The sequence below is a fragment of the Monodelphis domestica genome, chromosome 2 (assembly GCF_027887165.1).
Source record: "Monodelphis domestica isolate mMonDom1 chromosome 2, mMonDom1.pri, whole genome shotgun sequence".
Classification (NCBI taxonomy): Eukaryota; Metazoa; Chordata; class Mammalia; order Didelphimorphia; family Didelphidae; genus Monodelphis; species Monodelphis domestica.
The window spans coordinates 137,378,999-137,397,237 of NC_077228.1; the positions used below are offsets into that span (position 1 = coordinate 137,378,999).

General features: G+C 34.6%; 1 protein-coding gene across 3 annotated transcripts in view; it reads right to left on the reverse strand.

The window, feature by feature from the left end:
• The window catches only part of ACBD3 (acyl-CoA binding domain containing 3), a 52,739-nt gene that overhangs the window by 16,182 nt on the left and 18,318 nt on the right, over positions 1-18,239 (reverse strand). For all 3 annotated transcript variants that reach the window (XM_007481499.3, XM_007481498.3, XM_056816018.1), the window contains exons 2-3: positions 3,579-3,720; positions 1,620-1,760 (exon numbers count right to left, since the gene is read on the reverse strand). In XM_007481499.3, the coding sequence (XP_007481561.1) occupies positions 1,620-1,760; positions 3,579-3,720 (283 nt within the window). The remainder of the gene's footprint in view (positions 1-1,619; positions 1,761-3,578; positions 3,721-18,239) is intronic.

Below are 18,239 nucleotides of genomic sequence, written 5' to 3' on the forward strand. Positions count from 1 at the left end.
ATATTTAAAAGAATACTCATATTTCCTCTCCAAATCCAACCTTTAAATGTGCCAGCTTTGTTGAGGGAATCCTTCCAAATACAAGTTTCTAACCTTGGGGGTCATCCATGACTTCCATCTCCTTTAAGCACCACTTCGATTCACAGATGAAAAAAGTGTTACCAATTCAACCTCCACTTCTCTCACATCAGTCCCTTCTTCCATTCACACAATCTCTAGTTTAGTTTAGTATTTCTAATTACTTTTCAGTGAGATAACTATAAAAGCCTCTTGTCTCCAACACCTGCCCTGCCCCCTAATCTATCCTCCTGACAAACTAATATTCATGAAACACAAATCTATGACACTCTCATACTCAAAAATCCTCGATAGCTCAATATTGCCTCTGAGGTAAAATATAAAATCCTCAGCCTGGAATTTAAAGCCTTCTATAATATGGCTCCTAACTGCCTCTCCAATCTTATTTCATATTACTAATCAAAATTATCTGCTAGGCCTTTCCCATATGAAACATTCTATAGCCAACCTCCATGTCTTTGCCAAAGTGGTCAGAAGATGGCAAGATCTGAAAGCAGGAGCTAGAAAAGGCCTCTCAGGGGGCCAACTAATTCAATTCACTCATTTTATACTTGAGGAAACTATGGAACCTCCTGCCTGGCTCATACAGTAGGGTGACCTTATCTGCAGTTTTCACTCTTAGTTAATTTTCAATTACACATGGCCAACCTAAAACACAGAAGGTTCACTCACAAAACACCAGAAATCTGCCTAAGATTTACCTCTACCCTACTTCCATGTTTACCTTTTTAAAGGTTTTTTTTTTTTTGAGAGAGAGGGCAGGAGCACCTGACCAAGGGGTGGGAATATGGAGGCAAACTAAGTATATATGGGGTCAGCAGGGGTTTCAGCCATCTATATGGTAGGTCTTGTAACATATGCCCCCCATAGACATGTAAGTACTACTATATTCTCCTCAGTTCCCAATATAGCTTAGGGGTCATCTGAATTCTATACAAGGCCTTTCCCAATTTCTCCCATTGTTATGCTTTTCCTTAAAATTATCTTATATTTTTATGTATATTATTCAATACATGTCATTCAGTAGAATATGAGCTCCCTAAGGACAGGGAATTTTTCAATTTTATATTCCTACCCTTTGAATATCATAGGCATTAAAATTTTTTTTTGCTTAAGTAGTCGAGGCCTTCAAAATTAAACCAAATCAGATCAATATGAATAACTAAACTAAACTTACTAATTAGCATAGCCAATTATATTAAATATAACTTAGTCCTGACAAAGAGTGGAGTCAGTTGGAGTTAAGAAAGTGGTTTGAAAATTCAAATCTTTATGAAATAAAAGCTTATCATGAAATTACTGTCAGAAAAAAAAAGAAATTTGTCACCTCTACAGATGAGCTAGATAGCCATAATCTTTTATACCAAGTTTGGGGAAAAGCAGAAATTCCAAAATGCCAGCTCATTTTGAGAAAAAGAAACATATGCAACAAGGTAGAGATTCTAAGAGAAAAATTATTTGATATATAACGTGCCTTAGGGCAAATCATCAACACAAATACACCACAACACAGAAAGAAATTCTGTACACTTAAATTTCACCTTCTTTTTTCTTGTTCTTGCTTCTCTATTTTATGGGATGTAACATATGTTGAAAAGAGATAACAACATCTATTTAGCAGCTTGACGAACTCTAGCATAGCATCCTCTTTAGACAGATTTCCCAGGGCTGCCCATTCTTTCCTGTAAAAATTAAATAACAATCACCATCATTAAAGGGAATTTTATTTAACTTAAAAATATGATCGTAAGATGGAACAATTCCCAACTGCCACTAAAATGAATCCCATGGAGTAATAAAATGTGTTTTGTCATAAGATCCCAACCCTGCCTCCCAAATGAAATCATATTTATTTATTAAAATAAACAACTATTTTCTATATCATTTACACTACATATAACCTTTCCATAAGAGTACATTTTGTATTTTCATAAAATCCAAAATTAAACATTTTTGTTCAAGAAAGATCTTCGAGGAAAAAAGCTTGCTAATAACTCCTAAAATCCAGAGAATGAATTGTTTCCAAAAAGATGCCTGAAAAACCTATACTACATCAGGAAGATACAGAATGAACTTTGGGGTGTGGTTGATTGAACTGAAGGTTAATTTAACATTTATTTTGAATGTACACTCTTATGCCAAAAGGGGACTGCCCCCAACTGGTTTTTGTCAATGCAACCAGCAAAACAAATGTTTTGCTGTCTCTCTTCTTTTTCCCTCTTATCTCTATTGTAGTTTCCTCTTAGAAGGTGAAATTTTGTATGTACCTGTAGTTATAAGATTTTAGAGGTACAAGATGATTGTTAAGTGATCAATTGGGGAGACTAGTTCCCTTCAGGGGGATTGTGAATTTTAGTTTTATTCCACCCTGCTTAGTCTTTAGAATTCTAGCAACCAGGAATGTATACACCCCCACTTAAGGATTAAGTGTGGGGGAGGAACCCCATGGCCATCCAAAGCCAAGTTTAAGCCACCATTGGTGCGCATAAGACACAGGAAGTGACATAAAGAACTGCCTTTATATTTCGCATCACTTCCTGTGAGAGGGACTTGGCCTTGGAACTCGACCATGGAGGAGCTTGAGATCGTGAGACCTCAGACTGCTTCCCTTAGACGATCATATGGTGAGTGAGAAGGCTGACTCCCCTTTCCTTGGCTTTTCTGGAGGCGATAGCCTCTGGAGAGGCCCATCTCTTGGGATTCCCTTCTCCTTGGCTTTTCTGGAGAGACCCGTTAGCTGAGGCCTCTGAACTACTGCCTGGCTCAGACCAGGCTAGAGCAGATCTTCTTCCCTTTTTCCTCTCTCTCTCTCTCTCTTAATTTCTTCCTTCTATTGTAAATAAACCACCATAAAATTTCATTGTGACTTGAGTATTTCATTGGGATTTAGAATTTAAATCCCCGGCGACTAACTAAAATATATATTCAGTCCAACCATAAAATTTACCCCTTACAATTTCAGGTATCAAATCATTTTGGTTCAGAAGTTTATCTTAAGGCAGATCATAAACATCACTTTCACAGGCAAAAAAAGTTACCAGATTTTATATTTCTTATCTTGTATCAGTAATTTTACTATCTTAAGGCTTTAAGAAAAAAAATGGATAGAATGCTCATTGCATTTCTCTTCTGTCATAACCTTATTGCAAATCAGGGTCTGAGTTGGAAAGGATCTTTGACATCCAACATGATAGTATCAAGTTATTAAAATGAAAATAATTTAAAAGTCTGTTCCATAACATTTGGTCAGGAAAAATAAAGTAAAACTATACTTGTCTTATATTCATTCATAACTAGATTAGTGGTTGTTCCATAATATCTGGCCCAAAACATCTCCAAGCCAAACATTTGAAGACTCCAGAAAATACAGATAAAAATAAGTTGACTCCAAAACATTTTTTCAGCTATCAAATTTAAGCCAAATTCCTTTCCCAGTCAGCTTGTCTTGTAGATCTCACTGGCATTTTCATTAAATTCCTCAAGTAGCAAATCCATGTTACCTTCTGTCATTCCCCAACACATCAAAAAATCCAACCTCAGGATAAGTATCTGGATTACACGGACCCCAAAGAACCTGCTTATACAGTGCCACAAGTTTTAGTTTTTCTTCATAAGTAGGATGAAATGCTTTGCCATCTTTATCTGCAAAAAGAACATACATATATACAAAATATACTAGACTGCAACTACATAAAAAGACAATATACATATGCTAATAGAGTCAAATGGACAAAGACAATGGAAGGAGGCCATGGGAGGTAGTTTATAAGTTATGGATAGCTGTTTGTTGAAGGTTTAAACTTAATTATTTGTAAATATAAGCTTAACTGGTTTTGTCATTGTTTGAAATTCATAATAAATTAGTTATTTTAAAAAAGAAATTCATAATAATGCACCCATTATGTTCAGAAACATGCACTAAAATCTCAATATAGGAACTATGCCACCAAACCATCTTATTTTTGTTAACAAAACAGGGTTATTCTTTAACCTCAATCCTAATGACAAAACCAGATCCACTCACCCCTACGTCCTAATACTAGTCTTTATTCTAGAGAATAGTGTCATGGCTACATAGCAGTATATGTGGTTGAGGCCTATATACTAGAAGCAGTCCATTTGACATTGGAGCAGCCCACCTGCAAAAAAAGAACCTATTGAAAAAAAGCTTAATTAAAAGCCTTTAAAACAAAAATAGAGTTCAAAGATAATTTTCAAAACATCAGCTCTGAGTTAAATAAGTTAGCACTGTATGTTAAGAAGATATTAAATTGTATGGAAATACACCAAAATAAGAGGGAAAAGCAGTGGGGAGCACATTTGATTTGCTATATGGAGGGATCATGCTATATACAGGTAGCCTAGCTTTAATAAAGAAAAAGATGTGTTCCTAATACAGATAATAAAACTGACAGAGAGGCAGGAGATACTTATGAGGTGTGGCAGTCCATATCTGCTGAATCTTCTAGTCCTCTGAAAGAAAAGACCTTGATAAATCCTTGACTTGGCTTTTGATGACTGCCTCACTGCAGAAGCAACAATGTACCGTGTGTCATATGAGATTTAACTTCCAGCCAGAGAAGAACTGACTGAATAGGGGAACCAGAAAATTATCTTACCCTAGACCTTGAGATAGCCAAGATGGAAATAACAAACATGTTCAAAGAATACTCTACCCAGACGTTGATGAAACTGATTTCCAAAAGTTCAGAGAAAAGATAGATTCCCTAACTAGAAACATTAAGATGAAAATTCTGGAGGGAACATACACAATAATAAAAAAGAAATTCTGATGATATAATAGCAAATTATGTTAATAAAAGGAAGAAGTTAGATTTTTTAAAATAAGGCTTTATATAAAGCTCTCTTTTAAAAGACTATTAATCTAAGGTTTTTGAAAAATTAGAAATAGGGACATGTAACCAAGAAAGCAAAAATAAAACTTATGGGGATAAAAAAAGACAGGAATTAAAAAGGGCTTTAAAAATTACAACAGGATTTACAGCAGCACTTTCTGTAGTAATAGAGAACTAGAAAGAAAATACATACCCATCAACTGGGAAATGGCTAAATAGATCTGTCACATGAATGTATTTGAATATTATTGTGCCTTAAGAAATCATGAACATGACCAATACAAAGAAGTTTAGGAAGACTTAATATAAACTGATATAAAATGAAATTAGAACTAGGAAAACTATATATAATTGCTATTACACTGTATGTGGGGGAAAAATGAAATTGAATGATATGAAATTACAATGATCAAACTTGGTCCCAATAAAGAGAAATGAGAATGGATCTTCATTTCTCTTCTTTGTAGAGAAGTCTGAAGAGGGTTTGGGACACTTCTTATTAACAGATGTTTTTGATATGCTAGTTTGCTTTAAGTCTGGAATGGGGAGGACTTAGGTTCAAATCTGGCCTCAGACACTTCCCAGTTGTGTAACTCAAGTCACTTAAACCCTGATTGTCTAGTTGTTGCTGTTCTATCTTAGAATCATTACTAAGTTAGAAGGTAAGGGTTTAAAAATAAAACAAAATAATAGAGGGATGAAAAAAATGGAAAATGTAGGTAATGCAAAAAATTTTTTTTGAAGAAAATGGGTTTAAACTTAAAATTTCTCAGATAAAATTCACTGTACACCATAAAAAAACAACATCAGGATTAAAAAGGGAAATGATGTCTGAAGAGGTTGGCTGACTGGGGTAGATAGTAAATGATACTGGTTAAAGAAGATAATGTAGAATGAATCAAATTGCTCTCACTCAAAGCATCTCTAATTCAAAAGTATCTTTTCCCCTAAGCTCACTCCTCTTAACTTCCTTTTTCTGTAAAGAACATCACTATTCTTCTAATCACTCTGGTTAGCATCCTGGTATTCCTCTTATACTCCTCACTATTCCTTAGATATATCTATCCAGTGGCCACGTCTTGTTAATTCAACCACAGCATCTCTCCCATTCATTCTTTTCTCTCCACTCAAGGTTACCAAACTAGCTGAGATTCTTAGTACCTTTTGCTGATACTGCAGCAAAAGCCTAATTGGTCTGCTTACATCTTGTCTCTTCCCTCTCTAATCCACCCTCCACATGGCTGTCACAGTAGTATTCCTTCAGCGCATTATGCAAGCTGAGTCACTTCCTACTAATCACACTTCCTGGAGAGAATGTAAGCTTCTTGAAGGCAAGGGATTATTTCTGTATTCCTAGAACTTTGCATACTGCTTGGCATAATGATTTTCTTCCTTAGTTTAAGGTAACTATAGGTGATTAGATAAAACTCCCTTTACCAAGGCAGATTAGTATCTATTTTGCAATTTAAAGTTTCTGAGGGCCAGTCTGAGTCAGAGAAATTATTTGTCCAGGGTTACCTAGCCAGTAGTGTACATACAGAGGCCACACTTGAACTCAGATCATCCTTTCTTTCAGGCCCTATACCCACTATGCTAGCTCTGTGCCTAGAACATAAAGGAACTCAATAGATACTTTTATATTGATTGTGTGTGTGTGTCTCTTAAAAAGAAACAGTTAAAAGCACATTGGAATCAAATATAGGCAAGGAGAATAAGAACATTGAGATGCTTTAAATGAATTTAAATTTAAATGAATTAAAATTCTATGGATGCCACAATTACTTGGATTTTTAAATTTGTAATAAAACTTCAGTTTAAATACATCATAATTCTAAAAAGGTGACTATTTTTCAAGCTAATAGTAAAATGGGTCATTTATTTAATCAAGAATTTCCCACTTGAGCAGTTCTCATTTGCTAGTTTGCCTATGTGTACACCTACTTTTAAATGTGAAAGTTAAAAGGCCTTACTTGACATGGGATAAATTGAACTAATATGGTAGCTTCAGCTTTTTATACTTTAACAAGACAACTAGTTTGCAAAGATATAAATATTTGATATTGTATTAGTATCTTGAACTACTAAACTCAAAACTTATCCATCTCAATCATTACAGTTACCTTTGACTATTTTTTCTATTCTGTCAATTAAAAGAAAAAACAAAATTGGATTAAAGAAATACTAACCAATTGCTATTCCCTATAAGGGACATATATCAATGTGTACTTTAAGCCAATAAACAGGGAATACTAATCATCAAGTTTCAATGGCATATTCTATTGTTAAATTATAATTTCCCCAAAAAAATGTTTGAAGGGGGGGGAAAAAAGCATTATTTTCTTTACTTCATCCACATTCAAAATGTGGTAAAATAAAAATGTTTATGTAGAATAACTCCAGGACACAATTTTATGCATGAAGAAATACTTAAAAATCTCTACTAATGTAACAGTTAAAAATTAGGGGAGACTGAGGCAGGTAGAAATTAGTTTCTCTCTGCAAGGAGTATTATTATTTTTTTTAAAGGTTTATTAAAGATTAAGGATTAAAGAAAATACAGGATAAGAAACACGTGGTGCCTAGGCCACAGAGGCCTAGACAAGACCTCACCTACACATTATGGAAAGAGCCCCGTCTGCTCCAAAACGGAAGTCCAAAAAGAGCCCCCAAAAGCCTTTGCAATCAGCTTAAATCCTTCCTCGATCTCAGCCCACCTCAGAATTGCGTGAGATTACAAAGCATTTTGAGGAAGTGGAGCAAGGGCTTGTGGGGATTGAAGTCCAGAGTTCTAGTCTATTTTTTACACTAACCAACCCTCAGATTTACACAGAATTACGCAGATCAGTGGTGTTTAATTGGTAATCTTAATCACACTGAGAAGAAAACCACAAGCCAAAATTCCAATTGTTGCATAACAGCTAGGATTAACTTTCTTACTTGATACTTCCACAGTAAACAAGAAGGATAAAAGCCATACCTTAGAGTTACATGTAGCATCTTAGTTTTCAAAAATTTTCCCAACCATGATCTCATTTAAGAATCTCATACAGATGAGCATTTTCTCCACTTTATAAAAGCTCATTAATAGATGTACAAAGTCAGAACTAGGTCCATCTTTGCACTATATACTATGCTACCTAGAAAGATGGTAATTGGAGCTGGAAGGGACCTATGAATCCATCTAATCTATCACCCCATTTTACAAATGAGGAAAGTGAGAAGTTGATGAGCATTATGAATTTTCAAAGAAATTCTCTAAAGTCACACAGAGAAACATAGCTGACAGCAACATTTTCTCACATCCATCGATAATGCAGACAGATGCTTATGTTTCTGTAAAGAGGTTCAATAGTATTAAAATATTTAAAAGGAATTTTAAAATTCAATGTTTCTAATGATAAACCATAGAAGAGTACAAAACATAAAACATGGTATTTAGTGCTACAAAACTCCTATGATCATTTATACTAAATTTCACTCATACACACAAAGAAAAGAAAAGAAAACGAGTTAACAGGATATGGGTAAGAATGTTGCACAGCTCCAAAAACACTCACAAGGAGGCCCTATAAGTAGTCCTTCAAAGATTACAGCATAAATACTATCATAGCATTGGGATACTACCTAAAATTGAAACAAAATCTTATTAACTACAGAATCAGGGAGCAAAGGTAACACTTGCAGAAACCTAGAAATAGTTTTGCTATTTGACACCAAGATAATTTCTTGGCAAACTATTTGAATCTGTCACCAAATAACTAACTTAAAAGATCTTGCTATTTTTCTTTCTTTTGGGGGAAGATTGGCATTTTAACTCTCCATTCTTATTACCATAAAAGTAACAAAGTCCATACTCCACTTTAGACACTTAACAGGTTCAGTGACAGCAGGCAATTTTCATCATATTTAGGCCTCCATTTCCTCATCTACAAAATGAAGCTAATATTGGCTATTGTGGATACTTATTTGCCTCTGATACCTATGCAACTTTGGTCAAGTTACTTAATATCCCTGGACCTCAGTTTATTCATCAGTAAAATGAAGAAATTAGACTAATGACTTGAGTTCTTTCCAACTGTAGATCTATATGTATTAGATAGGATTATTGTGAGAATCAAATGAAAAACCCTCTGTAATTAAGTATTTTGCAAAGTTTAAAGTATTAAGTAAATGATCTCTTATTTAGTGCATAGTTTTGAAGAAAGGACAAAAACAAAATTTCATTGATTAAATTTTTTAAAAGTGAAAATCATTGATAAGGTGGCTCTGATAGGTCTGACCCCTAGGAAGCCAATTCAATTACAGGGCTTTGCTGTTATACTGGACTTAGGCTAAAAGAATGAAAAATGCATCCACTGGAATAATTTTCAAATATCAAATTGACTAGAACTAACCTTGCTTAATTCCAGGAGTAATGAGACAGAGAGGACTTCCTGAAGTCACCTTCGCATCCATTAACTGGGCTAGTACCATATTTGACCAGATATTTTGCTGCAAGATTATTTTGTCTGACTTGGAAATCTGATAAAGCTTGCAGGGTAAGAACTCCTGGTTTTATATTTCCGAATACCAACCAAGGTCCACAAGAGTTCTAGCAATGAAATAGAAATCTTCCTTCACACTACTTCTCCTATTCTCTTCACCAATAAGTGAACACATTTTCAGGATGTTAATGTGACCCACAACCATAATAATCTCTTATTGCTTTCAAAAGCACTTTACACATATTCTTTTGAAACTTACAACAATCCTATGAGGTAGTCACTGAAAGTATTAACATCTCCATTTTATAGAGGATGAAACAGACTAAGAGGTTGTGATTTTGTCCATGGTCCCAGAACAAGAAACTCAGGTCTTCTAGACTATAAATATACCACTTTACCTCCTATTCCATGCTGCTCTTCTACCACATACATATTCCCTTAAGATTTTGCCCAATACTTCCATTATTCAAGTGAATTTATTATTTTAATTTTTTCCTCAATCATATAGAAAAGGTTTCCAATATTTTTTAAAGAATTTTGAGTCTTGAATTCTCTCCCCATCCCCTAATGATATGGTAAGAAATCTCATATAGATTTTACATGTCCAATCATGTGAAATGTTTCCATATTAATCCTTTTGTAGAAGGAAATCAGAATTAAAAATTAAGAAAATTTTAAAAGTTTGCTTTCATCTGGACTTAGACTCCATCAATTCTTTCTCTGGAAGAAAATGACATTTTTGAGTCCTTTGGGATTGTTTTGGATTACTGTACTGTTAAAGATAGCTTATTTACAGTTGATCCTTACACAGTATTCCTGTCACTATATTCAATATTCTCTTGGTTCTGCTTATTTCACTCTGCTTCAGTTCATGTGTTTCTAGGCTTCTCTGAGCTCCTCCTACTCGTCATTTCTTATAACACAACAGTATTCCATTTATAATCATAACTATAATTTACCCAGTCATTCCAACTGATGGGTATCTCCTCAGTTTCAAATTCTTTGCCCCCACAAAGAGTTACTTTAAATATTGTTTTACACATAGTTTCTTACTTTTTGTTTTTTATATCTCTGGGGCACAAACCTAAAAATGGTATTGCGGTTGAAGGGTATATACTGTTTTACAAGCCTTTGGGTATAAGCCCAATTGCTCTCCATGGTTGAATAGGATCATAATTCCCCTAATAATGCATTAGTCTCAACTTTCCCACATTCGCTCTAAATTTCGTCATTTCCTTTTTCTGTCATAATAGCAATCTGAGTTGTTTTAATTTGCATTTCTCTAATTAATGATTGAGAGTATTTTTGCATGACTATAGAGCTTTAATTACTTTGCCTCTTCATAGTCTTTGACCATTTATCTATTGAGAAATAACTTATATTCTTATACATGTGACTCATGTATTTAAGAAATAAGGCCTTTATTAGAAACTTCTTGTAAAAAAATTTTCCTCAACATGTCTATGTATTTACTTTCTGCCCGATTTCTCCAATTTATCCTTTTCTCTTTCATTCAGTCCATTCTCAAAAGTATTTAGCTTCTGACTAACATAGTCTCCAAATTGTCTTTTCTATCAGCCCCACCCTCTTCTCTTATTTCCTTTCCCTCCTACTAACCTTTAAGGTGAAAAGTATGAAGATGGGATTAAATCTTCCCTTTTAAGTTTAATCAGGAGAAGATATACACCCTACTTAACGCCTAAGTGGGGAAGTCTACAACCCACATGCTAAATTGGATGACAACTTAGAAACTGAAGGCCCCTTGAACAGCCCTAAGCAAAGTTATAGAAGGCAAGTGATCCCCAAAGTGATATTGAAAAAGCACTATAAAAACCCTGTCCAAAAGGCACTTTCTCCTTCGAACTTGGCCCAGGTTTAGGACCTTGGACTACTTCTGGTAAGACTACTCTTGGATCTTCCCTTTGGACTACCACATGGGTGAGTGAAAAGGCTGACTCTGAAATGTGAAAAGTGAAAATCCTGGCTTCTGGAGAGATTAATTTCTGGAGGAGGCCATGTGATTATTCACCACTGGGTCCTCCTGCCAAACAGCCCTCCAGCTCAGGGTCCTCTGGTGGAGGGTTAGTAATTATCTCATGTGACAGGATAGATACCTACTCTTTCACATTTCTCTACTTTACTCTCTCTATTTTGTAAATAAAGCTGGTAAAAAGTCGTTTGACTTGAGATATATTCATTTCAGCGACCACATTCTCTTATATTTAGTCCAACCTTAATTTTTAACCCTAACATTTCGATTGCTATATCCAGTTGATTGTGCAAACTCTTCCCTCTCTGAGTCAATTCTGAGGAAAGTAAGGTTCAGGTGCTCCCCTCTTCACCACCCCCCCATCTTCCCTCAAAATTTTCATGCCTCTTTTATGTGAGATAATTTGCCCCATTCTATTTCTCTCTTTTCCCAATACATTCATCTTTCTCATCCTTTCAGTTTATTTTTAAGATATCATCCTATATACTAACTTTTAACTGCCCCCAAATGATAAAGTTCTTGGGAATTATAAGGTTTATCTTCCCATGTAGGTATGTAAATAGTTTAACCTTACTGAAAGTTTTTTTTTAATCTCTCTTTACTGTTTACCTTTTTATGCTTCTCTTAAGTTTTGTATTTGAGATTCAAATTTTCTATTCAGCTCTGGTCTTTTTATCAGAAATGTTTGAAAGCTGTTTTTTCCTCTTAAGGATTATGCTCAGTTTTGCTGGTGAAGTAATTTTTGGTTGAAGTTCTAGCTCAGTGACAGTGAACCTACAGCATAGGTGCCAAAGATGGCATGCAGAGCACTCTCTGTGGGCATGCAGCTACCCTACCCTCAAGTGTGTTACTAGAAAAGCAGAGGGACACAAACAGAAGGCCTCAAGCAGAGCTGCTTCCTTCTCCCTCTCCACTGCACCTGATGACATTTACTCACATCATCAGTTCTTCTGCCCAGCAGCCCAATGAGAGCACACAGGGGGTAAAGTAGGCAGCTCATAGTGCCAGAGCTGGAGCAGAGCGCTTGAGCCACTCCTCTCCCCTCTCTATACTTGCTGAGGACATTCCTCACGTCACCCAACCCTCCACCCAGCAGCCTAATGGGAGCACTTTTTCCTTCCCCATGAGGGGTAAGGAGTTGGGGGCATGCCTAGCACTAAATGGTGGGGAGGGGCACGGCACACGGTCTATGATGGGGGGCAGGCTTGGCATTCAATCTGGGGTGTGGGTAGGGTCGAGTACTCTGTGTCTAAAAGGTTCTCCTTCATCACTGTCCTAGCTCCTTTGCCCTCTATCAGATTCGAGGCTTTCTGATCCTTTAATGTAGAAGCAGCTAAATTTTCTATTATTTTGACTGTGGTTCCATGATATTTGAATCGTTTCTTTTTTGCCTACCTGCATATTTTCTTCTTGACTTGATATTCTGGACTGTGGATATATTTCTGGAAGTTATCCTTTTGAGATCTCTTTCAGGAGAAGATTGGTGGATTCTTTCCATTTCAATTTTACCTTTTGGACCTAGACTATCAGGGCGGTTTTTCATGATAACTTCTTGAAAGATGGTGTCTAAGTTCTTTTTATTTTTTTTTTAATTCTGACTTTCAAATAGTCCAATAATTCTTAGATTATCTCTTCTGGATTTTTTTCCAGGTCAATTTCTTCCAATGAGATATTTCACATTTTGTTCTATTGTTTCATTCTTTTGACTCACATTGTTTCTTGATGTCTTATGGAGTCATTTGCTTTCACTTGCCCAATTCTAATTTTTAAAGGCATGATTTTGAGTGAGCCTTTGTACTTCCTTTTCCATTTAGCCAATTCTACTTTGTAAAAAGTTCATTTCCTCAATGAATTTATGTACCTCTTTTTGCAAAGAGTCAATTCTGCCTGTTAAGGAGTTCTCTTTATTTTTTTTCTCTTTTTTTCCCCTCCATTTGGCCACCTCTGCTTCTTAAGGAATTCTTTTCAGTGGATTTTTATTTCTCTTTTACCAACTGGCCTATTCTATTTTTTAATATACTAATTTCTTCAGATTTTTTTGGTGCCTCCTTTGATTCTTTTTTCATGATTTTACTGTATCACTCTCATTTCTTTCCCCAATTTATCTTCTGCAGTTCTTATTTGATTTTTAAAATCATTTTTCACTTCCTCCCCAAATTCTTTTTGGGCTTGAGAGTAATTCATATTTTCCTTGGAGGCTTTGAATGCAACAGTATTTGAGTTTGTTGTTTTCTTCTGAGTTTGTGTTTTGATCTTCCATATCACTGAAACAACTTTATGTAGTTACTTTTCTTTAATATTTGTTCATTTTTCAGCTTTTTTCTTTTCTTTTAACTTAAAAAAAGTCTTAAAATTAGGTTCTGTTCCTGACTGAGTCCACCACATCATACTTTCCTTCTGATCAATAAATAATTTATCCAAAAATATTCAAAGCAGCATAATTTATAAGAACAAAAAAAGTTAAAGACAAATTATGTGTCCCAAAACTAGCGAATTGTTGAAAATTTGTGAAATGTGAATCGAGGACATTTCTAACTACAAATAGATGATCCTATGATTTTAAAAATCTTCACCAGCAATGAAATATTATTAGACCATAAAAACAGTCTACTGTAGTATAAAGAGTGCTAGATTTTTAATCTAAATTTAATATAAAGACCTGGATTCTGTTCTGCTATTTAGAACCTGTGTGATCTTAGGCTAGTTACCTCAGTTCAGAGAACTGGACTAGATGACCTCTAAAATCCTTTCCAGCTTGAAATCTATAATCCTAATTCCTTAATATACATGTAAGTTAAAATCATTAATTTGTATGAGATGTCATCAATACTGATTGGGTACTAAGTACTTTGAATGTAAGCTTCTTGCAAGTAGGGATTTCTTTATTTTTTAATTTTTAACCCAATACCTGGTACATCTTTGACACTTATTAAATTAAAGGTTTATTCTTTTGACTGATGATTGAAAAGATCCCTATCTTCATATCATGAAAGCAATCTAGTAATAATGGAAGTATGAATTTGAAACAGAATTAATTTAAGGTTTTAAGATTTAGTCATTCAAAGGTAATTAATTACTGAAACTTTATTTTTAAAATACAACTTCAAACACTACTATATATTAGACTTCATATTTAAATAGAACATAACCACCAACTACACAAAAACTGACCATGTATTTGGGCATAAAATGCTCACAAATACAGAAAAGCAGAAATAATAAATGCATTCTTTTCAGATCATGATGTAATAAAATTTACATTTAATAAAAGGCCATGGAAACTATAAGACTAAAAATTAATTGATATGGAGAAAAATAAATAGGGACAAAAAGGAATACACCTTTTCAGCAGCACATGGTACATTCACAAAAATTATACATCAACTAGGGCATAAAAACATGGCAAACAAATGCAAAAAAGCAGAAATAATAAATGTAAACTTTTCACATCATAATGTAATGAAGATAATAATTAACAAGGGTACATGGAGAAGCAAACCAAAAATTAATTGGAAATTAAATATGATTCTCCAAAACTGATTAAAGAACAAATCATAGAAACAATGAAAAATGACAAAAAAAAAAACATAGAAAAATGAATCACTGGAGAGAATGACATCATACCAAAATCTATGGAATGTAGCCAAAGCAATACTCAGTGGGAAATTTATATCCTTGAGTCCATATTAGGGAGGGCAGAGGTCAATGAATTGGGCATGTAGTCTAAAAAAAACTAGAAAAAGAAGAAATTAAAAATCCCCACATGAAAACTAGATTAGAAATCCTAAAAATTAAAGAAATTATAAAAATTGAAAGTAAAAGAACTATTGAATTAATAAATAAAACTAGAAGCTGGTACTTTGAAAAAACAAATAAAATAGATAAAGTACTGGTTAATCTAATTAAAAAAGGAAAGAAGAAAACCAAATTAATAGTATCAAAGATGAAAAGGGAGACCTCACCACTAATGAAAAGGAAATTAAGGCAATCATTAAAAACTATTTTGCCCAATTATATGGCAATAAATATGGAAATCTAGATAATATGGATGAATATTTACAAAAATATAAATTGCCTAAGAAAAAATCCCCAGGGCCTGATGGATTCACAAGTGAATTCTATTAAACATTCAAAGAGCAACTAATCCCAATACTTTCCAAAGTATTCAACATAATAAGCAAAGGAGTTCTACCAAATTCCTTTTAAGAAACAAATATGGTACTGATTCCAAAGCCAGAGAAATCAGAGAAAGAAAACTACAGACCAACCTCCTTAATGAATATAGATGCAAAAATCTTAAATGGAACACTAGTAAAAAGACTTCAGCAGCAAGTGATTCCGAAGCCAGGCAGGTCAAAAACAGAGAAAGAAAACAATAGACCAATCTCCCTAATGAGCATAGATGCAAAAATCTTAAACAGGATACTAGCAAAAAGACGTCAGCAAGTGATCAGAAGGATATGACCAAGAAGGATTTATACCAGGAATGCAGGGCTGGTTCAATATTAGGAAAACCATCCACATAACTGACCATATCAACAAGCAAACCCACAAAAACCACATGATTATCTCAATAGACGCAGAAAAAGCCTTTGATAAAATACAACACCTATTCCTATTAAAAACACTAGAAAGCATAGGAATAGAAGGGTCTTTCCTAAAAATAATAAACAGTATATATTTAGAACAATCAGCAAGCATCATCTGCAATTGGGATAAATTAGAAGCCTTCCAAAAAAGATCAGGAGTGAAACAAAGATACCCATTATCACCTCTATTATTTAACATTGTACTAGAAACACTAGCAGTAGCAATTAGAGAAGTAAAAGAAATGGAAAGGATTAAAATAGGCAATGAGAAGACCAAGCTATCACTCTTTGCAGATGATATGATGATCTACTTAAAGAATTCTAGAGAAACAACTAAAAAGCTAGTAGAAATAATCAACTTTAGCAAAGTTGTAGGATACAAAATAAACCCACATAAATCATCAGTATTTCTATATATTTCCAACACATCTCAGCAGCAAGAGTTAGAAAGAGAAATTCCATTTAAAATTACACTAGACAATATAAAATACTTAAGAATCTATCTGCCGAGACAAACACAGGAACTATATGAACACAACTACAAAACACGTTCCACACAATTAAAACTAGATCTAAACAATTGGGAAAATATTAATTGCTCATAGGTAGGACAAGCTAACATGATAAAAATGACCATTCTACCCAAATTAATTTACTTATTTAGTGCCATACCTATCAAACTACCAAGATCTGGGGTGCCAAATTGTAGTAGATAATGAAACTTGGTGAATTATAGTGGTGAGGAATTTTAGAGAAGTTGCACCAGGAAGCAAGGCAGGGAAAAGACTGAATCTTCTTGAGCCCCTCTCCCACACTACTTCCTGTGACTTTCAATGGTCTGGATAATAATCTTCTCACAGATGATAAGTTGAAGATTTTCCCCTAATAACCAAATCCCACAGTCTTTAACTAAAGGGGTTTTTATTCTTTGGGGAAAAGGGGTAAGAAGAGGTTAAGGAGGGAAGAGGGAAATTAGGGTCTCCCTAATTTCTAAGTTATCTTGTTGATTTAAGATTTGAAATATAGTCAGTTCAGAAAACAAATTATCTTCCCCTAAGGGAAGATATTAACAGCATGGCGGATTAGTCTCTTTTGGGCTAAAGCAAATTTCTCTTTAGCTCACAGTCTAGGTAGAAGGCAATGGCTAGAGAAGAGATGAAGGGATCTGTCTTCCACCTTCAGGTAGAAACAGCCAAGCAGGAATCAAGTCTTAGGCACCTGGAGCCTCTTAACTGCTTTTTCTAAGGTTCTATTGGAACCGTCTCTCCTCCCTTGCTGATTAGTGTTCCAAAAGTTCTAAGCTCCTTTGCTTTTTGCAGATCCATTTTTCTTTGCCCAATATTTTCATTTACACTATCAAACTACCAAGAAACTTTTTTACTGAATTAGGGAAAAAATGTAACAAAGTTCATTTGGAAGAACAAAAGATCAAGAATATCAAGGGAAATAACAACAAAAAGTGAAGGAAGGGGGCCTTGCAGTAGCAGATCTTAAACTGTACTATATAAAGCAATGGTCATCAAAACAATATGGTACTGGCTAAGAGACAGAAAGGAGGATCCATAGAAAATTCTTGGGGTAAGTTGTGAATCTTAAAACTGCTCAGACTGTACCTTAGAAGATTTGGTTAAGCTATTCCCCATTTTAAACAATGGAGGTACTTTAGTCAGGAATGTATTGAGAACTTTAAAATTACTCCACCCTGCTCAGACAGTGCCTTAGGGGAAGATAAAGTTGTAACTCCTGATGGAACAATGAAAAAGTCCCTAACTCATACTTATAGTAAAGCTAGAACCTTAAGCTAGGTCTGTTTTTAGATCTAATACAAAAGGGTACTAAGTACCTATAAAGGTTAAATTAATCACTAAAAGGTCAAGCAACTTACAAAAGGGCAAGCTTAGCAAAGAGATGTGAAATACTCAGAAGATATAATGTAATCAGAGAAGGTGATAACAAAAGAAGATGTGAATGTGAATGGTCAGTCCTGGGGAAAACGTCTACTGTGATTGGTAGATATGAAAATTTAGGGGAGGTGACATTAAGAGAAATTTCTCTTTAAAAGGAGCTCTCTGAACTTAGTGGAGAGAGTTTGGAGTTAGTTTGGAGGAACTGGCTCTCTGAAACTTAGTTGGAGTTTGGAGTTAGTTGGAGGAGCTGGGTCTCTGAACTCAGTTCAGGAGTTGAGGACTTCAGTGAAGGACTGGAGTTTTGCTTTAGGTGATCTTGTGGTGAATGATTAAAG